Source organism: Cynocephalus volans, chromosome 12 (assembly GCF_027409185.1).
Source record: "Cynocephalus volans isolate mCynVol1 chromosome 12, mCynVol1.pri, whole genome shotgun sequence".
NCBI classification, from domain to species: Eukaryota; Metazoa; Chordata; class Mammalia; order Dermoptera; family Cynocephalidae; genus Cynocephalus; species Cynocephalus volans.
Genome location: NC_084471.1, coordinates 23,552,766 through 23,578,574, shown reverse-complemented (window position 1 = coordinate 23,578,574; position 25,809 = coordinate 23,552,766). Strand labels below are relative to the sequence as shown.

Genomic DNA, 25,809 nt, shown 5'->3' with positions numbered 1-25,809 from the left:
TTTGTGCAGTCTGTGCCCTGGAAGAGGGACCCAGCCAGAGATAGGACTGAACTCAAGGCTGTACTCCACTGTGGAGAGGAAAAAGAGTCTTTACGTGATGCTGTGGTGACAGCAGAGGCACTGCCAGGGAGTGCAGAGTGCGGCTTTACCCCATGAAATCTGGAAAATCCTTTGCTAAATTCTCCAGCTTGCGTGCCCCACAAGGTCTTTTGTCTGCTTCTCTTTGAGTGTGTTGCACTTTCCCAGGTCTCCCCATGAGCTGCTTTCTTTCCTTTTCCATGGCTTCTCACTGCCCTCCAAAGCTGAAGTTCCTTGAGGCTTTGCCTTGCCAGGGAGTGGATTTACTTGGCCCTGACTCCATGACTCCGTGGATCTTGTTTTGGTTCAAGTGTCCTTATTGTGTAACTATGGTCTAACTAGGATCTCTGGGTCTCTGGGTTCAGGTTACCGTGTGTGTGTGTGTGTGTGTGTGTGTGTGTGTGAGAGAGAGAGAGAGAGAGAGAGAGACTGATTGGCCTAGTCTAGCCTATGGCTTGACTCTCTCTGTTCAGGCGTTCAGTTGGCTGTGGTGGTCAGCAAGGCAAAATCCCATGGCTGTGGTCAGGGGTGGGGGGGCTGCACCATTCTACATTCCCACCAGCATCACATAAGGGTTCGGAGTTCTCCACATCCTTGCTAACACCTGTCTTTTGTTTTGTTATGTTTGGATAACACCCATCCTAACATGTGGAAGGTGATAGCTCACTATGGTTTTGATTTGCATTTTCCTGATGGCTAGTGACAGTGGCGCATCTTTTCATATAGCTCTTGGCCATTTTTCTGTCTCCTTTGGAGAAATGTCTATTCAAGTCTTAGTCCGCCATTATGATTTTAACAGGGCTCAAATGATGATGGAAGTCAGTTCTCGGTAGGCCAAAGTGCTCTTCTTCACGTATCTTTCTTTCAGAGAATGACAGAAACCCCATCCGCTCAGAGAGACAGGCAGAAGGGCACCGTGTGATTGACACTCAGCCGCCGGATGAAGTGGGATTTAGAGAAAGGTCCAGTACTCCTTCTGCCTTGGATCCTGGGGTCATTCTGTGGTTCAGGGCGAAGAAGTCTAGTCTCTCCTTAGTGGTAAAATCAAGTCTCCACAAGTAGTGAAAAGAATGTGATTTTGAGGGGTGGGGTCAGGCAGATGAGAGGTTTTGATCTCCCCTCTCCTTGCAACTCATTCTATGACCTTGGGTAAGAAAATTAATCTCTCTAAGCCTCAGTTTCCTCATCTGCAAAAAAGAGCTAATCATTATTACCTCTAGGTGTTTTGAGGATTAAAGGAGGAAATGTATCGAAGGTGAAAAATACTGCCTGTCCTCACTCATAAGTGGGAGTTAGGAGAGAAAGAAGGAAGGAAAGAAAGACCACACTGGTGCATTGGACTTGCAGAGGGAGGGAGCATACCTAAGATGATGGGGTGGGGAGGAGGAGGGAGGTTGGGGATTAATTGGGTGGAGGACACTGGGAATAATTGCAATTCGTGGTCATGGGCATGCTGGCCATCACATCTTGAGCACAAGTGGTGATGATCAGCTCTGTACCCCATGAATATGTATAATCAATAATAAATAAATAATGACAGGGGAAAACCATTAACAAAAAGAAAAGAAAGTGCCTTAATGAAATCAGGTCCCTCCTCTGCTCAACTCTGCCAGTGGTTTCCATCTCTGTAAGTAAAAGCCAAGGTCCTTATGACTTAAAGAGCCCATCATCCTTTGAACCTCTTTGACTTTAACTCCTGTTCTCCTCCCCCTTACTCATTACCCTCCAGCTATGCCAGCATCCTGCTGTTTCTCTAACACACAAGACACAGCCCTACCTGAGGGCCTTTGCACTTGCTGTTTCTCTGCCTGGAAAGCTCCCCTTTCAGATAACCACCGTGACTTGCTCCCTTCCTTCCTTTAGGTTTTTACTCAGAAATCACCCTCTCAGCGAAGCCTTTCCAGGCCACTCTATCTAAAATGTCACCGCACCTCACTCACCCACCCAACACTTCATGTCCCCTTCCCTGCTGTATTTTTTCTTCTCATCACTAGTCATCATCTAACGCAGTTCATAATTGTTTATCATCTGCCGTCCCCCGGCATCTTCACTGAAGGGTTCACTGCTGTGAACAACCTCAGTGCCTAGAACAATGTGTGGCACATGATGGGCACAAAATAGAGATTTGGTGAGCTGATTTGAATTAATTATTGTTAGTTCCTGTTTACTGTTGAGATTCAATTTCCTAATCTGTAAAGGGAGAAATACAATAGAGAGTACAGGCCATTGTTACTTGAACAGTGATCTCCTAGAAGCAAAGACAATACTCGTTTGAGTTTGCATTTACACAGTGTCAGGCATACAGAAGGCACTCGCTAGGTGAATGTTGAATAAATGAGCACATAAATATGTAACGACTTGTGACAGGAAGATAAACTGTGACAAAAATTTACAAAACGTAGTATGTTGATCATTAGGAAACCTCTTACTCTACACTTGCCCGTTCTGATATCAGTGCTTTACAAAGCTATTTATTTATTCGGCAAATAGTTATTTGCACTTTCTATATTCTCAGGCACCTGTTTTAGATGCTAAGAATGTAAAGTCAGACAGGACATGGCTGTTATCTTACAGTTTCTCTTCTGGACCCTTGAAATGGCTAATTTGAGGGCGGCATAGCAGGCACCATGGCTGTAAGGACACAGGTCTGTGGGACAAGCCCAGGAAAAAGGGGCCTGTTCAATCTGGGGGAGTCAGGAATCTTCCTCAGAGGAAGGGATATTTGCAATGAGCCTGACAAGAATGAGTTACTTTGCCAGGGAAGAAAGTGAGAAAAGGGGCTCCAGCCCTAAAGAATGGTGTTTTCAGTGCCCTAAGGGTTGTGGGAGGGTAGTGTGTTGTGTTGTTATCACCAGAGTAACAATAATGCTGCTAACATTTACTGAGTCTACGCTCTGTTCCAGCGCTGTCCAAATCTGTTATACACAAAATCTCTAAGCAGAGGGATAACCTGCAGGAAATATTCATGCCATTTATCCTCACACATTCTGTGGGCAGGTAGAATGGGTTTTATTATCCTCACTAAGAAACGAGACTTAAGATTCTGATTCCCTTTGTGCTGTCACTAAACTGGTATCTGAATAACCTAGTCAATAACCTAGTCAATAACCTAGTAACCCTAGAACTTATTTTCTGTTTTCTTTACAAGCTGTTTTATTTTTCTCCTTAGCACTCATCACTATTTGGTGTACCAAATATATATATTTAAATTTGTGCATTTCTTTCTTTTCACCAGAAGGTGAGCTCCACCAGAGCAGGGACTTTGTTGTGTTCACTGCTATTTCCCAGGTACACCAAATGCCCTCCATAAATATTTGCCCTCCTGGGTTATTATGTAAGATCATCATGGAAAACGGCGGTCAAGTGTTTTCTTACAAACACCACTCTATTTGATTTCTTATTTCCAGACAGCGCAGTTTAACTGGGATCCAGAGACAGTGGGCCTTATCCATGGATCTTTTTTCTGGGGTTATATTGTGACACAGATTCCAGGTGGTTTCATTTCAAACAAGTTTGCTGCTAACAGGTAAGATGAACCTATGTAACATGAGTGCTGCACAGGTTATAACGTAGCTTTGTACCTTTATAAAATCTGCATAGTTGGCTCTCAATTTGGGGGTGCAGAATGAAAAACAAGAGCCATCCTCATAGATGGGATTCACAGAAATTGATTCCAAATGGTCCTGTTTTTAGGTGTCTCTTTTTATCTACCTGTTCATCCAATCTAATTTACCTTATAACCCTTTAAGTGATTATGTAGTAAAAAGAGCAATCGAGTCTGGCGCAGGAGAAATACTTTCAGGCCTCTAACTAGCTCATGGGGTGACCTCTGTCAAGTCACTTCCCTCCTTCTCTAGGCCTCAGTTTCTTCATCTGTAAAATTAAACAGTGGACGAAACTGTTTCAATTCCCTCTGGCCAGAGACTTTCTGTGATGCTAGGTACTTATGTTAATGTTGCCTAGTACCATAAAGGTTTTGACATGTGAGTAGCAGGGCCTTGCCTGCAAGCTGTGTCTTTCATGCCCTTGAGACGCTACAGTAGGTGTCTGAGCAATTAAAAGTGTCCAAGAACAGAATGTTCTGTCTCAAGAAGCAGTGAGTTCTCTGTCACTGGAGGTATACAAGCAGAGAAGGACGGCCACCTGGGGGAGATATTGTAGAGTGTGTGCTATACCAGAAAAAGAGTGTGCTAAATATCTCCAGGTCCCTTCTGATCGTAGTTCTCATATGACTTTGCATACATGAATTTTGGGAAGTGCATCACAATTTATAAAGCAGTGCTTTTCCAAACTCTAAAATATAACTCATTAGATGGTTGTAAAATCAATATAGTGATTTACCAATGAACATTTAGAAAAAAAGAGAGAAATAAAAGAGAATATGATCAAGTAGAATAGAACAGGATAGAAAATATCTGAGTGCATTGCAGGTAAGGGTAAGTAAATTGTTTTTGAAATTTGTTTCAGTTGCATTTCTGTGTATGAGTATGGACTGAGCTGTAATATAAAACGTATTTTGTTCATGGATCCATGTCAAAAAATTTGAAAGCCACTACCATAAGATCTAAATATGTATGAGCATGACTGTATTTACTTAAGTTCTTGTCTAATTTTTGTGTCTTTTATTTGTTATTTACCTTTGCATTTTTTACAAAAATTGATGAAGTATTAGTTACTATGGGGTATCCTCAGTTACACCTCTGCTCTAAAAAGAAATCTCACATAATATGATTTCCCAGCACATAAAAAGGGCTGAAGCATCATGAACATGTTTGGGAAGGAAAGAAAACGCTCTCTGCTCTCTTTTCCGAGGACACCCTGGGCTGGGCATGGAGGAGAAGGCAAGTGGCTCAGGGCACAGAATAGAGGGCTAAGACAGGTGCACAACCCGCCTGTCCTTGGCTGGTTCCAGGACATAAGATGCCTTGGTTAGTCAGAATCTCCTTCTGGTAAACTGAAAGCAGCTCTGGGAAGCAGGAAACATAACCCCAAACATGTAGAAGTCATGAGGTAATAGCCAGAAGGCCTGGTAGAAGTGAGTGGAATGGTGGGTCTCCAGCAAGCTCACCTCAACCTGGTCAATATCCAATTTTCCAGGGCATAATCCAGGTAGGATTTCCCTGTGCTGCCAAAAATGTGTTCATAATTGGTCCAGGGACTGGAGCTTGGGGATCAAAGCAGCCCAAGAGTCTAGTTTGGTGCACACCGGATCCTACCACAACATCTATGTCTTGGAATTAATTTCTATTAATCTTCATAGTGATCTTTCGTGAACAATTAAGTTTGTTTCTGATGTTTAACTGAAGTGTCACGTCCATCAGTGAGCTGCCCAGTAACGAAGTGCTTTGGTCCCTCAGGGTCTTTGGAGCTGCCATCTTCTTAACATCAACTCTGAACATGTTCATTCCTTCTGCAGCCAGAGTGCATTACGGATGTGTCATGTGTGTCAGAATTTTGCAAGGTCTAGTGGAGGTAGGAGATACTTTCCTCACAGTTTCCATATTGCTAGGGACAGCATGGTCCTTTAGATAATTCAGTTTCTGAAGAAAACCCCCCTTATTCAGTTTTCCTATTTTCTGCCTTGTCCTGCTATCTCAGCTCTCCGGTTATGTTTACAACTATGAATATTTTAATTAAAATGCCTTGTGTGAGTCCAAATTTATACTCAGTAAAGGACCCTTCCATAATGATGTTCAAGATAATCTAATCCAACTTCCTTCATTTTAATAGATGATGAAACCGAAGTCAGTTCCCACAGGAAAGGCTCTTTCCACTAAAGCACTTTATATGGATTTATTAATAAATCTGTGAATTTCCAAGGGTGTAGTCTGATGTGGACAGTTAACTCAGTGAAGGAGGCAGCACGATAGAGAGTTGGAAGGTAAATATTTTGGGCTTTGCAGGCCCAGTATTTTGGGTCTCTGTTGCAACTACTCAACAATGCAGTTGTAGTGCAAAAGCAGCCATAGACAGTACGGAAACAAGTGAGCATGGCTATGTTCCAATACAACTTTTTGGACACTGAAATTTGAATTTTATATGATTTTTATGTACCATGAAATATTTTTTTCTTTTGATTTTTTTTTCACCACTCACTTAAAAATGTAAGAAATTTTCTTAGCTTGCAGGCTGTACAAAACAGATGGGGGGCCAAGTTGGGCCATAGTTTGCCAACCCCTGATGGAGAGGAACGTTTCCCAAACTCAGCTGTTCACCTCTGCCCTTCACCCCTTCGTTATACCCACATCCAACCTGTACTATTACTTGCCCATCATTTTTCCCTAGATCAACCCACTTAAACAAATACCAAACAAAAAACCCTTATTCTAAGCAACAATATCTTTGAAATCATGGGTTTCATGTACTGGTTACACTTTTTCCTAAAGCTTATTAGAATATATACATAACAATTATAATTAAGAATGTAGGTTGTTATAGCACTTCAAATCCAACTCCAGTCCCACTAGAGGGACATATACCACAGTTAGGAAATACTGATATGGCGGAAAGAATGTGATATTAGCAGCCACGAAGACCAAGTCACTTTATGGTTCTGAGCCTCAGTTTCTTTATCTTGAAGTGAGGGAATAGACCAACCAATTGTGGAAGTCCCTTCCTACAATGATTTTTCTACAATAATATGAAATATACATATAAAGACCTCCTTTTCTGCTCCCCACCATGCTTACATTTGAATTATATTTGAATTTCAGCATCTGTGCCATGAGTCAAAATAGCTGAATCATGCTTTTTAGTGTCTGTCTTAATCCGCTCGGACTTCTATATCAGCATACCCTAAACGGGGTAGCTTATAAATAACAGAAATTTATTTCTCCCAGTCCTAGAGGCTGGGAAGTCCAAAATCAAGGTGCCAGCAGGTTCAGTATCTGGTGAGGGCCTGCTTCCCAGGTTCGTACATGGCCGTCTTCTGTCTTTCTTCACATGGTGGAAGGGCTCCACTCTTATAGCCTAATCATCTCCTAAGGGCCCATCTCCAAATACCGTCACATCGAGGCTTAGGTTTCAACATATGAATTTGGTGGGGGACACAAACATTCAAGCTATAGCAGCATCTATCAATTGGGCTTTTATGTTGTAGCTTGTATGAAGAAGCACCATTCATGTTTTAAACACAGACAGAAACTGGACTCAAATCAAATCTATTTCCACCCCTCTGCCAGGGAGTGACCTACCCAGCCTGCCATGGGATGTGGAGTAAGTGGGCACCGCCTTTGGAGAGAAGCCGGCTGGCCACGACTTCTTTTTGTGGTAAGCTTACTAGAACCAGGGGCTGGCCAGCTGGCTCCCTCGGTAGAGGTGGTGGTGATGACAGCGAGGTCAGGAGCTTGGATTCGCATACTGGCCAAATGCCAAAGAAAAAAAGAAGAGTTGTTACAGAATCAGAACACATTTCATTTAAGCATGCTTATTGGCTTTAAGTAACTGAAAACCCTACTAATGACCTTAAAAAGAGTCTATTTTTTTTTTTTTTTTTTTTGCATAACAGAATTCCAAAGGTGAGTGCTTCAGGTGTTGGTCATGTTCTGACTTTCTGCTCTGCTGTCCTCAGAGTGACAGCTTTTCACTCTTGTGCTAGTTCCATCTGTCCCTTTCGCTAGGAAAGCCAAAGCTTTCCCAAAGCCCCCTAGCAGGTTTCCACTTAAATTTCCTTGGCCCTAATTGTGTCACATGCTTTACTAACTGCAGAGGAGGCTAGGAAAGCGAGTATCTGGCTTTTCCAGACTTTTTAGTAGAGAAGGGGAAGAGAGAAGGGGTTGGAGGTGATTGTTGGATTAGCCAACAAATGACGTTTGATGACATCAGAAGTGGAAGAGATGGCATCATCAGGTTCGTCACTCCCCTTCTTTTTACACTGATACTAAAGTTCAGTGACTTGCCCAAGGTCACACAGATACTAAACTGCGGAACTGGAGCGAGACCACCTGATTCTTGATCTGGACCTTTCTTTACTGCACACTATACTTCACATTATCATAGAGACATTTAAATTAAATTTTGCCATTTTATTACAGATAAAAATGAAAAGGAGACCACCCATCTTAACTGAAAGCAAATTAGTGGCCCCCAAGTAGTGATGTGACTTTATTTTCCTGGTCTCCAAACTTCACTTTCCTCACTCTAAGCCGTCCTTTTGGGACTGGCCCCTCTATGTATTGCTGGGAGAAATTAGAGTTCTGAAGAGTTTACATAGTTACCAATCAACAGTTGCAAATATCTTAAAATATACTTTATGGGGGGAGGGGCCCATGAAGACAAAATGCCTTAGGCCACAAAATTCTAACTGGCCCAGGCAGTTAGAATTGGAACTTAGGTCTGTCTGAGTTTTCAAGCTTAGCATGCCTTTTCTAAGACAAGCTAATTTGTACTTTGGTAAGGGGAGAAATAACCTTCCTCTTTACTTCTATGAATGTTTGTATTTATCTCTTCCTTTGCCCTTCCTTTATCTCCTTTAAATAATAATAATAATATTTCATAAAATTTGGTGTGAAATATTCACCAATATGCCTGTTTTCTGCCTAGTTTGGAATTGCATGCGCAGCTGAGATGTCATTACGTCTTTAGCCTCTCTTGCCCTCCGAAGCCTCTGACCTCCTGCTTGCAGTTCAAGAGTATTCCACCCCCACCCCTGAGCTTACACCAAGCCGAGAAGGGTGCAACCCTCTGCCACAGCTGACCTTATGCACTGTTAGATCCTTGACCTCATTTTCTTTGGACTACTTATTTGTAAGGCCTTTCATTTTGATTTGCCAGCAAAACAGGAATGACTCGCAGCCACTCCCGATTCTTAGTGTGTCTTTATAGCCCTAAAAGGGCTGATTTTAAAAAATGGTTTGACTATCAAGGAAGGTTACCTGAACAAAAGTCATAGGCCTTATTGCATTTTCTAGCTAGGGTGTGGCCTTGGTTTCAAAGAACAGCCAAGGGAAAATGTCTTTAGAAGGAAACCCAGGCTGAGGGCTAATCAATTCTTAATCTCAAAAGATATTGGAGTTGGAGGAGACTCTAGAAAACCTCTAGTCACACCCCATCATTTTATAGTAGAGGAAACTTAGGCTCGGGGGAGAAAAATGATTTAAATTCTCACAGCTAGTGAGGACAAAACTGGAGACTGTTTCCCACCCTAATTCTGCTACTCCCCCCTCCCCATGACATTTAATGACATTTGGGGGCCTCATGTGTCCTCCGTGGTGAGCATACAAAGGGACCGAGGTACAGCCTGCTCCCCAGGGCAGCCTGGGAGCGGTGGGGACAGCCACACTAAGGGCTGCGTGCCCTATTGGGGTATGCTCAAGGGGCTGTGGGTGATAGGATATGACACTGGAGCCACATCTGAAAGGATGAGGAAGAGTTTTTCTGATGGACAGGGGAGAGGGACAGTTTTAGGTCAAGTTGTAAAGTTTTCCCAATGAAAGAATACTTACTACAAAGAATTATTGGGCATTCTTTAGTGAAGGATGCAGGACTGAATTATTAAATAAGAGTAAGGACTCTGGAGTCCCACAGACCTGTCACTTACACCTGTGTGACTTCGGACAATTTACTTTCCCTCCCACAGCTTTATTTTCTTCTTGCAAAATGGGGATAACGTTGGTTGAAAGAGGGCTAAGGAAATTTTGGGGGTACAGAATACTTAGCACAGTACTCGGTGCACAGAAAGCACTCAGTGCATCTTACTTGTTGGAGGTTATTCCCTACGCCTCCCTGTCCCAGGCATTCATTCGCATCACCTAAATCAGATCCCCCAGCCCCACTCCCAGGGTATTTGGACTGGGGAAGAAAACCACCTTCTGTACACCAGCAACAGAGTTAGACCTGCAGCTCTTTCTGGACATATGCCCTAAAATGCTTGCCTTATGGGTTTGATGAATTCCGAAGTTTTTTAAAAAAGTGCATTTTCATTCTGTACATGATAATAGCCGTCATAGCTGGCATTTGTGTAGCCTTGTATAGCTTACAAAGCATCTGCACATGTATAGTTCATTTTACCCTCAAAACAACCCACGAGACACATATTTCAGTCCCATCTTATATCTGAGGGGAATGAACCTCTCGACTTCCTCAGGTGTCATGATATTCAGATTCCAGATCCGGGGTTGGGCCTTGATCAGGTTCAGCTTGGAAAGATGTAATTTAATCTATTTCTGTGGAAGATCCCCAGACTCCCATTTCTTGAAGGTCTTCCTTAGCATTGGATTCTGAGATACAGACTTTTCTTACTCTGCTTACTTTTTCTGAAGCAAGAATTTTTTTTTTTCAATTGATGGCTCAAGAGGAATTTCAGATAGTAGCTTTTCAATTCAGTTAATATTTATTGGGAGCCCTACCAGATATCCTGGAGCTGCAGGAGATAGTGGAGGCTAGGTCACTGCTTCTAGCCTTCATTATCTTGTCTAGACGAGATAAACATGCGCACACAGGTGAGTATTGACAAGGTTAAGGATCTACAGAGTAAGAAATAAACTAAAAAACGCACCCATTCAGGAGGTAGATGGAGAGAGCAGCCCTACTGCCATCCCAGAATTTAACATTTTCCAAGTTTTTTTTTTTATCAAAACTATAAAAGGCATAATCCTTTTGACAGTTCAGTCCTGCCTTTAAAGACCTAGATGAGAACCTCCAAACTGAGAGCTCCAAAAGTCAGATTCCATGTGTTCTTTGTTTATAATCTTCAGCAAATATTGTGCCTTGTTGAATTTTTAAAATTTCCCTTAGATTTTTCTCATCTCCTGATTCAGTTCTCTGATGTTATTCCCAATCATAGCACCTGAGCAATCTCTACCTAATCCCTGTATGGTCCCTTGATGAAGTTAAAGGGCACCTTGGTGACCTTCCTCTCCAGGAAGCTCTGATTTAAGGCACACTGGAAGCTTGTCTGTCTCCCTGCATGGAAGCAGTCTGACTCCTGCTCATTTTGAGCACATGAACTCTGAATGGGTTGAATAGGCTTGCATGACTATGGGTCAATTTCTTTCCATTTTTTCTTGTTCCAGGCTCCTATGCGGGGGCCGTGGTTGCCATGCCTCTGGCTGGGGTCTTGGTGCAGTACATTGGATGGTCCTCCATCTTTTATATTTATGGTGAGTGATTTGACTTCCTGAGTTCACACAGTGACTCACAGAGATGGAATTATACTGTATAAAGTTTTGGCTAAAAGTTTGTTATGTAAAAATAGAGATTACTAAGACAAGTTTATTGGATAAATAGGATACATGTCTACCTGTGATTCATTTACTGTTTATAATAAAGTTGACTTTTTTTTTAAACAAGCAGAATATTATCTGTCTTTAAAAACCAGTTAACAACAACATGAAAATCAACAAAATACTTTCCTCTGGCTGAACATATTGCTATTAGGGAATATTTGAAAAACTGAAAAAATAAGAGATGAGAGAAAATGAGACCATATCAACAAGCCTCTTGTTTTTTAACTGCAGGTATGTTTGGGATTATTTGGTACATGTTTTGGCTGTTGCAGGCCTATGAGTGCCCAGCAGCTCACCCAACAATATCCAATGAGGAGAGGACCTATATAGAGACAAGTATAGGAGAAGGAGCCAACTTGGTTAGTCTAAATGTACGTATGAAGTACATCTGTAAGTATAAGTACACATGGAGACTTGCCTCTTCTTTTTGAGTATTTCTCTTAGTGATTGCATTGTCTTCTTCTGTAAAAAAGGTATTAGTATTTTCACTAAAAATCTCATGGTATTTTTACTCTCTAGAAATTTAATACACCATGGAAGAGATTTTTTACATCATTGCCGGTTTATGCAATTATTGTGGCAAACTTTTGCAGAAGCTGGACCTTTTATTTGCTCTTAATAAGTCAGCCCGCTTATTTTGAAGAGGTCTTTGGATTTGCAATAAGTAAGGTAAAGACATAGATGCTTCAAATATTAACTTTAGATCGATCTCTTGATTCTACCAAGAATATCTTTGTATGATAAAATAATTAAATTGCTGGTCATAATTCATAACAGTTCTATGACACCTCAGAGCCTGAAGGTCAGACAAGTTATTCATTCCATGCCTGGTATACATAGCTATTTAATTTCTTTTTCATGAAGATCATAGCTATATTAAGCTACTTTTAAAGGTTTATGTTCTACCCAATCCCAAAGTGTTTTTGAAGCTAACTCAAGGACTGCATATTAGGCAAGGATAAAAATATTGAGGGTGTAAATTTTTTTTCCCTATAAACTACTCAGTGAGCAGTAGTAAGTGCCTCAAAGCTCATTTTGCGGACTGTGCCTCTCTCTGCAATGGTGGATAGAGCAGTAACAAGCATTGCTTGTGATGGTTTAGATAGAACCCTTTCAGTGTACCCAGCCATTGTCATCAGGTTGTCTGTGTTTCATGAGGAAGGGTTTGTATGCTGAAACACAACCATCATCATAAAAGAATTAAACCTCCTTCCTACAAGGGAAAGAATGCCAGCCTAGCAGAGGTAGATGTCTGCATAGCTACAGGTGCTGTCAGAAGTGACCACGGAAAAGCTACCATAGTCACATAACGGTGGCTGCCACCAGTGAGCACTCTGTGCTGAGTGCTTTGCCAACCATGTGCCAGGCCCTACACTGGCTGTTGGAGCCTCTGTGATGAATAAAAGTCATCTCTGCCCTCATGGAGCTTCCAATCAGGTAAAGGGGATGATAGGTCTAAAATCATTCACACATTCATTGCTTACTTAAGACATCATTTAAGAGATAAGGCACTAAAATCATTCACTCTTTCATTATTTATTATGAAATTCAGGCCTGGATCCCACGTAATTAGATGCTTAAATCTGGTGGTTTGGTAGGATTGTAGAGTGGGGGTGGGTCTCTCAGAAGTAGCAACAACCTGCTTGTTGTTTCTCTTCCTTCCAGGTGGGTCTCTTGTCAGCAGTCCCACACATGGTAATGACAATTGTTGTGCCTGTTGGAGGACAATTGGCTGATTATTTAAGAAGCAGAAAAATTTTGACCACAACTGCTGTCAGAAAAATCATGAACTGTGGAGGTACTGTGGATTTCATAGCTGGCTCAAGCAGCTTTTGCAGAATCAGAGTAAACAGAGCTGCAGAGCATATGTAAGAGGTGATGTCTAGACATTGGAATGGATGTGAAAGGCCCCTAAGTCCATGCCCCAGCAGATTCTCGAGTGTCGTCTATCACACTGCTGCTTTGTGGTCATCCAGCTGCTACTTGTGCAACCTGAGCTAGGACAACTTAGTTGGTGGCTGATAAATCGGGGCATACCTGCAACTGCAAAAATGCTTCTCTCATCTACTCTTGAGCCAAAATAACAAAATATCACATATCCGGTTACACGTCTGATTATTGTTTATCCTTTCCACATTTATTGTTTGCTTTATTCCTTTTCTTCTTCTTCCCTTTCTACATCTACATACATATTTTTGAAATTTTTATTTATACACATTTATGGGTACAGAGTTGACTATCAGTATTTGTGCACAGTAATTATATACATATATTTTGGTAAGAAATAGAAGAAAAGTATTTTCTCTGAATAGTCTTTTATCCTCCCACCCTCTGCTTGTGCATGGGGTGTACACGACACACATGCACGCATACACGCACAATACACAAACACCATCCTCTTCCCTGGTTTGTCTAGTTCCCGCTTTAAGTTTTGAGCGTGCAAAGACCAAGTGGAAGTTAGGAGATTAGATTCTTAAATGCTTTTTCTAAATTTTGGCAATCTACTATTTGGCCAAGATCATTTTTTTCTTACAGAAGAACTGATGTATCATTTGTAAGTTTTATTCTTCACATGATTTCTTTATTCTAATTCATTCTAATTCTTTTGCGGACTTAAGAAAGGTACAACCTTGGTTGAGAATGTTAAAATAAGAGAATTTTCAGCCAGATGTCTTGTTATTTAAGACAGGCCACTCCCAAAACACACACAGTTAGTATATAAAACACAAGCACTTTTTTCCTATGTGTAATTTAAAACGTTGAAATAAAACTAAGAACAAGTAGCAGCAGTATAAAGCCCACAGTTTCAAAAGTACTACTGATTCCCTAATTTCGTTGCATTCTCTTTAGATGTCCATTTGAAACAATTCTTAATGCTTGCCCCTCTCTATGGGAATTTTGAAGAAATGGGTTCAGAAAAACAAGTAACTAAACCAAGATCTGCAATAAGTCCTTTAGCTTGTATTTCAACCTAATTATCTAGGTTCAGGGTCCCATTTTCTTTCCTTTGGGTTAATTAATTAGGCATTATTTATTAAGTGCCCACTACATGCTAGCCAGACTCTGTGCTAAAAATACAGTTTTGTGGGAGAGGCAGCAACACAAATGAAAAATCACAAAGCGATGTTGAAAAGTTCTATAAAATAAGTAAGCAGAAGAAGCAGATGTCCGCTTCACTGGTGGAGGCTGGGAATAGGGTTGTCAGAGAAGCTTTTTAGAGGAAGTGATATTTGAAATGGACTTTAAAGTATAGCAAGATTTCTCCAGAAAAAGAGAGGTGGTGGGAGGAAATTTTCCCAGGCGAAGGAACAGCATGTGAAAATACATGCAGACATACACTGTATAATGCTGAATATACTAATTATCCTGATTTGTGCATCACATATTGGACACAGGTATGGACATTGGACTCTGTACCCCACAGATGTGTACAAGCAATTATGTTTCAGTTAAAAAAAAAATGCATATGGACATGTGACATAGTTGTGTGGTTAGGAAACTGCTAAGAGGGGCTGGCTGGGCTGGTTAACTCAACTGATTACAGTGTGATGCTGAGAACAACAAGGTCCAGGGTTTGATCCGTGTACCGGCCAGTTGCCAAAAACAAAAAAACAAAAAAAACCCAACAAGGAAACCACTAAGAGAACTGTATGTCCACAATGTAGAAAGCTGTACAGGATGAGGGCCATGAGCAGAGGGGTGAGGACTGGCAGAAGATGAAACTGAAACAGCAGGTGGAACTATTAGATAACACTATACTAATGACATGTAACCCTTGACAAAAGTTTTAAGCAAAGTACCAACTAACAGATGTGTGGTTTAGAAAGAAAATGGTGTAGAGAATGGATCACAGGAGGAAGAGACGGGAAGACCATCAAGGAGGCTATTGAAGTTGTCCAGGGGAGATGTGATGGGGCCCAGGGCCAAGACCGGGGCAGAGAAGGGGAAAGCAGAGGTCAGATTTGACAGGTTTTTCTTAGGCTAACCCTACAGAATTGTATGTGAGAGCTGAGAAAGAAGTAGAGGTCCAAGACGATTCTGAAGTTTCTGCATTGGACTTCTGGCTACCATTTGTCGGGCTGTCTTCATGTGCCGTGCTCAACACCTTATATATCCAATTTCATTTAATCTTCTAATGCCCTACAAGGGTGCAGCATTCTCTCCATTTTTTCCTGGACAAGGAATCTAAGAGGTGAATAGATACACCAAGCTTCTATCTTAGGGAGGTTAGACCAAAGGTTCCATATTTTTTTGTTCTGGAACATTGCCATTCTATTTGATATTTAGAGCAGCCTGAGGTGATGGAAGAGCACGCATTGGAGCCGGACAGAACCGCTCCTTCATCCTTCGTTTGCCACTTCATGGTGGAGTAACTCGTCCAAGGCTACTCGATTAGCGGTTTTGAGGTGGAATCTGAACCCATGCCTGTCTGACTCTAAAGTCTGAGTTCTAAACACGTGGATAGAAGATGAATTTAGAGAAGGAGAAGTTTCCTAACTACACAACAATGTCACATGTTTGTATATAGTTTTCTTAACTGAAACATAATTGCTTGTACACATCTGTGGGGTGCAGCGTTGAAGATCCAAACCTGTGTGCAATATGTGATGCACAAATCAGGATAATTAGTATTTTCATGAAGAATATACTAGAAGAACATGGTGGTGGCCGTTTGCTTTATTTGTTTAGGAGTAAAAAACGGGAACAGAGATGATTTGAGCATGATGCCTTCAAGGTAACTGTGGGACAACTGTGTGATGTCTGGAATCAGCAGTCTCCAGAATGAAGTACCATTAACCGTCTCCCCCTTCTAGGGCACTTTATATTCAGTACTTGCAAATGGTATTTATATCATCTTCTGTCTGCTGTTGGCTGAACTGGCTTTTGTTTTTCTTTCTTTCTTTTTTTTTTTTTGGTGAGAAGGAACTTCATAATTTCCTCATCCTTTTTTATTGTGCCAGACTCACGCCTTTTGAATGAAAGAAACAGAAAGTACTTTTGTCCTGCTGTGTTTTCTGTGTAAATATCTCAGGATTTAAAAAAAAAAAAATGCCTAAGAACTTGGTGAACTTCTGAAAGGGAAGAATTTTGACTTGTGCTTTGTAAGCATTAAGATGCTGCTTTTTGTTTCAGATATTCACTACAGATTTCTGGTCTCTCCTGGCAATAAATATTAGATGGTGCCATTTCATTTTTATGTGAGAGGCCATAACTTATGTAGTCAAAGGAATTATTGATAATATATGGGAGAGTTTTAGTATTTAGTAATGGCAAGGACAACTACACACAAAGCTACTAATAGTTAACATCCCTCATCCCGGAATCATCAGTGGAATCTGCTGGGACCATTTGGTGTTCAAGGGGCACAAGGATAACATTAGAAAGTTCACAAAACACTCACGTAATATTAGCAGAGTCGTGTAGTCATGAAACACCTGGGTAATATTGTAAGCACTGAGCCAGAATATATATACTAAAAAGTTAGGTCTGTGGAAATATAGATTAATATAGATTAATTCATATTTGATAAATTAATGAACTTGGGATAACTGACATGAAAGTGACATTTTTTTCTTCCCCACTGTTTTCATTTGCAGGTTTTGGCATGGAGGCAACCTTACTCCTGGTGGTTGGCTTTTCCCATACCAAAGGGGTGGCTATCTCCTTTCTGGTGCTTGCTGTAGGATTTAGTGGCTTTGCTATTTCAGGTAAAGTGTCCTTTGGGTTTCCATATCTTGTCTACAGATTGAGCAAGTCTCGGGAGGAAGGAAGGACAAGGACATGGCAGCACCTTTCTTTAGTAGCCAGGCCATTCCCAAAGAGCAGGGCCAGTACCTAGAGAATGTCATCTAGCTGGAGTGACTTGGAAAAATTGCTGAGGACTGGTCTTAGGAGCCCATGCAAGATGGAATTGTCCCTACTTACTCTGTCATGGGAAAAGACACAAAGTGCAGGTGACCCTCTGAGGTATGAGCAGAGGCACAAGCATGTGTCCTGGGTGAAGTGGACTTCCACACTTCAGTGCCAGGTCACCCTACCTAAGAGAGGTTCTTGTGACTTTTTCAATCCTCACCTTCTGCTGGAGAACTGCTAATGTTAGCTCAAATCATGATGTCATTTGACAGGAAGTTTTTTAGAGTGGAAAGTTTCTTTAGATCTTGTCTACTCCATTGCCTTCATTTTCCAAACAAGAAAATGCAGGTCCAGAGAGGTGAAGTGACTTTCCAAACAGGGTAGAGCTGGTAGGAGTCATAGCAATGAAGACGTGAGCTAATGTCAATCAAGCACTATTGCTATGCTGGGAACTGTTCAGCGCCTTCTGTGAAGCCCTGTCATTCTCACAATGACCCTAGCGGTATCAGTGCTGTCAGGATCCCTATTTTACAGGAGCAGAAACCAGTCTACTGTATGTGAGAGGCCTGAGTGCAGTCATATCATGGACTTCTGGTAGACTTCAGAAGCTTCCTATCTATGCAAAACTGGTTGAAAAATTAAAATTGTTTTTCTATTTTTAAAACATATTGTAATAATAAAATTTGAAACATGCAGAACACTTAACATATATTGCATCTACCTTACAACATTGTGAAGCAAGTAGTAATATCACTATTTTACTATTTTTTCACTATTTTACTGATATTTACCTAAAGTGCAGAAAAATTGTGTACTTTTCTAATGTCACACAGTTGGTGGCAAAGGAAGGATGAAAGAGTAGTTCTGCCTGGCTCCATCCTGTGCTTTTTCCATTTTTCCAGGCTGCCCTAAATATCAATTAAGAATAAATATTAATAAAGAATGATAATGTTCCAAAACAAAAAAATATGGAGGCTTTGGTCTAAGCCCCCTAAGACAGGGGCTTGATGTACCTATCAAAATAAATAGAGCCTTTAAAAGTAGCTTGCAGCTAAGAACTTGGGTTTGGAGGTGCATAGACCTAGGTGTGAGGCCCCTCTTTACTACTTACTATTTATAAAATAAAAAAATTTGATAAAATATTTAAACTTGGAAGTCTCAGTTTCCTCATCCAGAGATTGGAGAGATGTAACAGCAACCTCACAGGGTTATTGGGAGGATGAACTGAGATAATTCATGCATTCACTCGTGCTTCCCAGTAGCTGGGCATTGTTCTTGGTACTGGGGATATTGCAGTGAACTAATGAAAGATTCTGCCTTCATAAAGTTTGCATTCTAGTAGAAATAAAGCATGTGAAGCCCTTAGTACAGTGCCAAATGCACAACAAAATTGGTAAGTATTCACTATTATTGTTCTGTGATTATGCACTGCAGCCCAGTGCTTCTCTAACTTTCGCGTGCATAAAAATCACCCTAGGATCTTGCAGAATGCAGATTCTGATTTAGTAAGTCAAGAGCAGGGCCTGAGACTCTGCATTTCTAAGAAGCTCCCTAGTGACACTGTGGTCCATACTTTGAGTAGTAAGGATAGAGCAGTCATGACTCACTTCCAGTAGGATGTTGAGGGACATATTCCCTTGATAACTCTGTGATGCAAGAGAGATTCATATCCTGTCCCCAGAGATACTGAAATGTTCAGGTTGATATTGCTCCCTTTCCCCTGGATTTCCTGGTAAGTCACAATCAGAAAGAGAAAAACCCAATACTGCAAATCATAGTAGCTGCCTTCTTTTCTTAAGAACTTACTCCACATTTACCACTTTTTAAACATGATCTCATTCAACCCCCACTGCAACCTGATAAAAAGGGTACTGCTATGTCCATTTTACTGGTGAGGAAACTGAGGCATGACTTAACTTGCCCAGTTAAGTGCTGGGATTGGAACAAAGGTCTTGTCTGAACCAACAATGACGCTATGGGAGGCACTGTGGCCATGGGGGTGATAATTCCTCAGGATCTGCTGTCTGCCAGCTTTATAAGGAATAAACAAGAATGCTAGGGAAGACTGTCTGGCATGATCTAGGAGCTGGTTATAGACAAGAGACCTGAGATAGGTGAGGGTAGAAAGATGAAAGGGATAAGTGCCTGTTTTGGGAAATGTTCTATGTACAAAAGACAGACTCTCTCTGATTGTGTGCAGTGTTTTTCCATCTGCTACAAAAACCTATCGATATCTCAGTTTCTCAGTGGTTTTTTCTTTGAATGCCAGGATTGTGCAGCTAGAAACCTAAATGGCTTTTCTCACATTATCTTCAGTTGAACGCAGATGCCTAGGCTTTGTATCAGAACATAATACTCTACAATCATATTAATTGCTTCTTATCTTTGGGTTTTCTAATAAAGTGTTTATCTCATTTAAATCAACAGTAAGAGTAATTAATCTTGCAGCTGTTTTATATTCTGATTGTCTGGCACTTTGATCTGAAAGAGAAGGTATGTTTATGCAAAAAAGGCTTTCTCAAAAATTCTCCCTGAATGGAGGTAGGAAAAAAAAACCCAACTGATGTGCCAGATTATTAAAAAAATTATTCTTAAATCCTATTTCCAGGTTCTTTGCACAGAGAATTAAAAAGCAAAGTAAAGGAAAACAAAAATATGAATCAGCTAAACCTATGAGTGCTTGCTGTCATTTCAATAGCTCAGATTGGTGGTTAAACAACTATTGAGTGACTCCTGCCTTCCAGACACTTTGTTAGTTCTCAGAAGACAGTGGTGAATAAGAAAGGTAGCTACCCACCCATCTGAGCATACATGTTGGTTTTCACCTGTACAATACAATTTTATAAGCATGATTATTTCAGCTTATAGATGAAGAAACTGAAGTTCAGGAAGTTTGAATTCTTAGTCCAGGTTTGCATTTCAATGAAGCTGCCAGAACTGAGGTCTGTCTGACTGTAAAATGCACCCTTGGACAGTAAAGGCAAGGTTGGTTTTCGGTGCCTTAAGCCTCCTCTTACATAGCCTTGACCTTCCCCTGCCTTCACCCCTCTCCCTTCATTCAGTGCTCTCCTGATGAACAGATTCACGGTGAGGTGTTGGTGACCAGTTATTATTTTACTATTCCCAGCAGCATTATCTTCTGATAGAAGACCTCAAAAAGAGGGAGATGCTTAGCAGTAGTAGCAGCAGCAGCCATGGTAGTAGTAGTGGTAGTTAGTATAGCTTAGCTGTTCGCCAAGGGCTCTCACATACAATTTCCCCTGAGTCTCATATCACAGCCTTTTTATGAAGGAAGTAGTAATATTATCCCCATTTTGGAGATGAGGAAACAAAGGCCCCCAAATCACTGCTTACATGGTGGAAATAAGATTCGAATCTTCATTTACAGACTCCCAAACAAGCATTGCATGAAAATTTTTTGTAAATTACGGAGGGTTCTGCTAATGTTTGTGTAAGTATTTATTATAACAAAGCACCCTTTCCATCATGGCATGTGGCTACTAGGCAGGCTTATCTATGGTGGCCTTGTAGGAGTGAGTCACAGGTAAGGATTTGGTTTGGATCTACATGGTTTGATTGCTTAGTCTGAATAAATGTGATTCAGGCCTTAGGCTTTTCTGCACTGCCCCAAACACTGTATTTAGGAGTTCCAAACCCTCAAGGCATATGTGCCTTAATGCTCCCCTTTGGGAGCCCATGGTAGACATCGCTCATCAATCCCAGCACATTTTCCTGCTGTGCACAGATACTTCTTGACAATCCTGGACCCGGTCTTCTCAGTAGAGTATCCATTAGTGATATACTAGAGGAAACCAAATAGATTGATGAGAGTTGGGGAAACTAAGTATTTTCCAAAGTGTAGTTGGAATTCTGTTTTTGACTCCGATTATGAGGTTTTGGCTTCATTGCAGGTTTTAATGTCAACCACCTGGACATTGCACCCCGCTATGCCAGCATTCTCATGGGGATCTCCAATGGAGTGGGAACTCTGTCTGGAATGGTCTGTCCCCTCATCGTTGGTGCAATGACCAAGCACAAGGTAATGGTGTCCTTCGTGGCTGTGGGTTACAGTATCAGAGGACTGAAGCACTGCACAGACTTGAGATCTCAAGGCCCTACCCCAGCCTGTAAATGTGTGTGTCCTTGACCTTAACCGAGTCAGTTGAACTTCTTTTCTTTTCCCTCTCTCTCCATCCCTCCCCAACTTCCTTCCTTACTGCTCCTCCCCCTCCCCCTTTTAAAAAAATCACTGTTTATTGATGGCACCAGGCCTACTTGTTGTTTGGTTCTGTGTTTTCTCAACCGAGAAGTAAAAGTTTGGGGGAGAAGGGTGAGAGCTGTAGAGACTGCTTAGAGACACAAAGAAGAAACTGAGGCAATCCACTCAGGATAAATGAGATTGTTTTATAATTCTGATTAAACTTTATAGCCTATTTCCATCTACCGCTTAGCGTGTTCCAGTATAAAAATATTTGTGCTGTTACTTCCATGTTAAGAAGAAACTAAAAAAAAACATTAATGATCCTTTCTTAGAACTTGCAAGGGTGTGGCACTCAGTTGTTATTGCACCTGTGTACAGACCTGGGTCTGTGTTTAGACTTGGGTGAGTGGTGGAGGAGGATCCCAGCATCCACCTAGAGTCCAGCTGCAGGCCACAGGACTTAATCTCTGTCACTGAAAAGGTTTCAGGATGCTTCTTTCTGCAAATAATTTTTTGAGACCGTGGGGTTTTTACTCAAATCTTTTCTTAGCTGGATTGCCTGCTATAAATATAACTTAAAGAAATTCTTCTAGCTTCTTGGAGAAGAAAGTGTTAGGTAACTTTTCTTACTTCGTGATAGAAAAGGAAGGTGGGATTTGAGGATTGTATAGTGAGGATCTGTGTTTTCCCTCTCTGTTCATGAAATGGTAGGATTGGTAACATGACTATTAAGTCTAAGATACTATCTTCCCCTAACTTTAAACACAAAGTGCCATTATTTTTAGATTGACTTTTTTTACACAGAAAATATGATTGTAAATAAGCTCTTGGTAGTCAAGGATGAGCACTTTAGTGGCTCCAGTATTGTTGTGTATTCAATGGCAAACAAGGAGTTCACTGATATTCAAAGTGGTGGGTTCCTAAAGCAAGTTTAATTCAGCCTCCTATGCGAGCAGAAACCCCATTCGTATATTTAGAAAATCTGAGCAATGGTGCTCCATGTATTTTTACATGTTCATTTAAAAATGTATTTTCTAAATTAAAAACGTGTATTCATTGTAGTCTCTAACTTTCATATTCATTGTAGTCTTAACTTTCATTTTTTAAGTACCTAAATTCTGTTTAGATGCTGGATGCTGCTTCTAACATGTCTTCCCAAGAAGCACAGCATTGCCTTTGGGGTGGGCAGGAGCTTTTGTCCCAGTGGAGACCTTCAGAACATACTGTTAGTCTCTGTTTTTAGTTAAACACTAACTGGCATTTTGTTTTCTTGTTTAGACCCGGGAGGAATGGCAGAATGTGTTCCTCATAGCTGCCCTGGTGCACTACAGTGGTGTGATCTTCTATGGGGTCTTTGCTTCTGGGGAGAAACAGGAGTGGGCTGACCCAGGGGATCTCTCCGAGGAGAAATGTGGCATCATTGACCATGATGAATTAGCTGAAGAGACAGAACTCAGCCATGAGACTTTTGTGAGTCCCAGAAAGAAGACGTCGTATGGAGCCACCACGCAGAATTGTGAAGTCCAGAAGAAGGAACAGAGAGGACAGGGAGGAGAGACCCTTGATGAGGACAAGCCCACAGCCTACCAGAACAAAGAGGGAAATTTCTCAGATACATCCTAATGTCTGAGGGGCACTTCTGTCTTCTCCTCACCTTAGAACCAGCGAGTCCCCATACCTATTGCCTTTCCCATAGCCTGGCTTGCCAGAGGGCCAGACATGAGGACACTGGAGGTAGGAGGGGGAGGAGAGGAGATTTAATAAGCAGTAGAGAAAAGAGAAATATTATCTTGCAGTGATACTTAGGGGTATAGAGCTTGCTCTCAGTTAATAAAATAGTTGATAATTTTTTTTTTTTTGGATTGGCAATTGACCTTTCTCTCAAAGAACTGAACTGATTCAGAAAGGAATGACTAGAAAAATAAGGGAGACCATACCATGTTGTCCAAAGAGACACTGAAGGAAATGTGGATATTTGGCCTAGACAGGAGTAAGCGCTGGTTGCTACCACATCACCGAGGGCAGCCACACAGAGGAAGGTTTCCCATTCCTAATGAAGGCTACCGCTCATGGAGGCCCGATGCTGTGCCAGGTGCTTTGTAAACATTCTTATTCAATCTCCACATCCCCTATGACATACATTTCTTATCCCCATTTTACAACTAAGGAAACTAAAAGATACAAAGAGATTAACTTGCCCAAGGTCATCCTGCCAGGGCCAGTGCTAAGACTGGTGAAGCCCTAAATAGGTGGCAGTTTAGGGAGGAAGATTTCAGTTCAGTATAGGGAAGACATTTTTATTAATGAAAACCAAAAATGAAATGAGTTGTCTTATGGCTGATTCCCTATTTTGGCAGCCATGGGGGATGGGAAACATTTGGACTGATGTAGCAGAGGGGATTCAAACATTGTACAATGGGCTGGATTCAAAGACCCTTAGGGTCCGATATTATCCAAAGAATCAAATAATTCTGTGAATTCATAGTTTTTTTAAATAATAAGGGTCACAGACTATATAAGAAATTTAAATAGGTTAAAAAAAAAAAAGCTAAGCAAGACAGCCAAATTTCCAGGAACCCAATGGCCAGAATGGCTGAAAAGAAGTAAACAAGGGTTTGGCTATTAAATTTCAATCCTCCATAATATGTAGTTAATGTCCTAAATTACTTATAAACCTTTAAGACACTTAATAATTTGAGAAGTAGGCTTATGCATTTTATTACGTAAAATTCTCTTGAAAGAGCATTCGGCTTAAAAAAATTTATGTCTTAGCTTTACATGCTGGTGATTATTTAGGAAATTTGATCAAATTGTACAAAATTATAATTGAAGTATTCACAGTGACTCTATTTGGAACGATATTTAGGGAACCAGAACAATATAGCAGTAGATATATAAGGAAATAATATAATGAAAACGTCTGGGACAACTAGACCCATAGTTAGTGTTGAAAAATTCATCTTTGATTGTATAAGGCAATATCATGGATACGATGTAGATATATTTAAAAATTTAATGTTGGCATGTAAAGGGTTATTTTAAAATAAAATTATTTTCCTGCTATTGGTTTTGAAAATTTTATTTTTACTTTCAGAAGAAAAATATAATATCATGGAAAAAAATTATAGATGTACTTGTAGTTTATTATTATAAAGTGTTTTTCTAATTTCTCCCATATATATTTCCAGTCCCTAGTTGTACCAGCACAGTTGTAGTGTATTTTTTAAAAAGAATAATCTTGGGGAAAAAAATTGCCTGACTCTCCATTAAATAATATTCTTCATATCATTTGTTATATAATTTATGCTATCATAGGTCATAATTTATGTTATGTTATCATATTCAAAACTCTTTAATGAGTGAATCCATGTAAGTCCCTTAGTGAATCCACATAAGTCCCTTAGAACAGTTTCTGGCATGTTGAAAGTGCCCAATAAATAGCTGTCATCATTATTATCATCTATTAACCTTTTTGAGAATTTTTAGTTGAAAAGAAAGCATGCTATGTCATTTTCATCCATTAATCACAGAGCTTATTGTAAAATTTGTGCTGTTTTCTTAGTAAAAAAAAAATTTGAAATTTATGGTAGCCAATGTTTTATTTTTTTCTTGTGTTAATAAAGTCAAATAACTATATTTTAAAAACTCATGATAATCCTTTAGGTAATATTGTAGATTGTGACAGAGTTGTATTTATTCCATCATTTGAAGTTTTGGTGTCATATGCAGAAATTCCACATTTTGTTCATAACTTGCCCTAATAGTATTTTTTAAAAATGGAGCCCTGAAACATAGCATTAAAAGTTAGACAACACATTATTTTGTTGCGATGGGTTTTTTTCTGTGTAGGTTGCATTGAACAGATAATTACATTTGAACATCAGACAGATGCAGTTTTCAAGTAATTGTGTGTTTTTCTGCAAATACCTATTTGTAGAGCAACCCTTAGAGGCAAACCACAGATTCTAGCAGAAAGGGAAGGGGGCCTGAGGGTGCTACATCCTTGGGACAAGAAAGGTCTAGTGGTTCTTTCCAAACAATGAATGTTTTGGAGACTCCTGAATATGACAAGAAAAATAATTATTATTCAAGAAAAAATGACTCATTTGTTATCCTTGCCTGGATGTTAAATTCAGCAGGTAAAAAATTGGAACCTACTATTTCTATTTTATACTGCATTCTCCCAACCCCAATGAATCCTGTTCTTCTTTCTCTGTTTCTTATCTCAATTAAACACATCACTCTTTTGCTCAAGCTAGAATTCTTAGAGTCATCTTGCACTTCAAAAAAAAATTTTTAAAAATTTAAAAAAGAGTTTCTTCTCAGTCTTCCCAGTGAAGTTTATTTAACTTTCAATTTGTAGATCCATGTCTTACATCACCTTTAGAAAATTCTCAGCCATTGTCTTAAGATATTGCTTTTGTTGCATTCTCTCTACTCTCTTTCTAGAAG

The 25,809-nt window shown here is 40.3% G+C and overlaps 1 protein-coding gene across 2 annotated transcripts in view; it reads left to right on the top strand.

The window, feature by feature from the left end:
* The window catches only part of SLC17A8 (solute carrier family 17 member 8), a 44,168-nt gene extending 21,188 nt beyond the window's left edge, over positions 1–22,980 (top strand). The window contains exons 3-12 of one of the 2 annotated variants that reach the window (XM_063075963.1): positions 3,486–3,604; positions 5,436–5,550; positions 7,260–7,347; positions 11,091–11,177; positions 11,535–11,674; positions 11,823–11,972; positions 12,969–13,101; positions 16,901–17,011; positions 21,068–21,195; positions 22,636–22,980. In XM_063075963.1, coding sequence (XP_062932033.1) covers positions 3,486–3,604; positions 5,436–5,550; positions 7,260–7,347; positions 11,091–11,177; positions 11,535–11,674; positions 11,823–11,972; positions 12,969–13,101; positions 16,901–17,011; positions 21,068–21,195; positions 22,636–22,980 — 1,416 coding nt within the window. The remainder of the gene's footprint in view (positions 1–3,485; positions 3,605–5,435; positions 5,551–7,259; positions 7,348–11,090; positions 11,178–11,534; positions 11,675–11,822; positions 11,973–12,968; positions 13,102–16,900; positions 17,012–21,067; positions 21,196–22,635) is intronic. The other variant, XM_063075964.1, reaches the window with a different exon arrangement.
* The last annotated feature ends 2,829 nt before the right edge of the window (positions 22,981–25,809 follow it).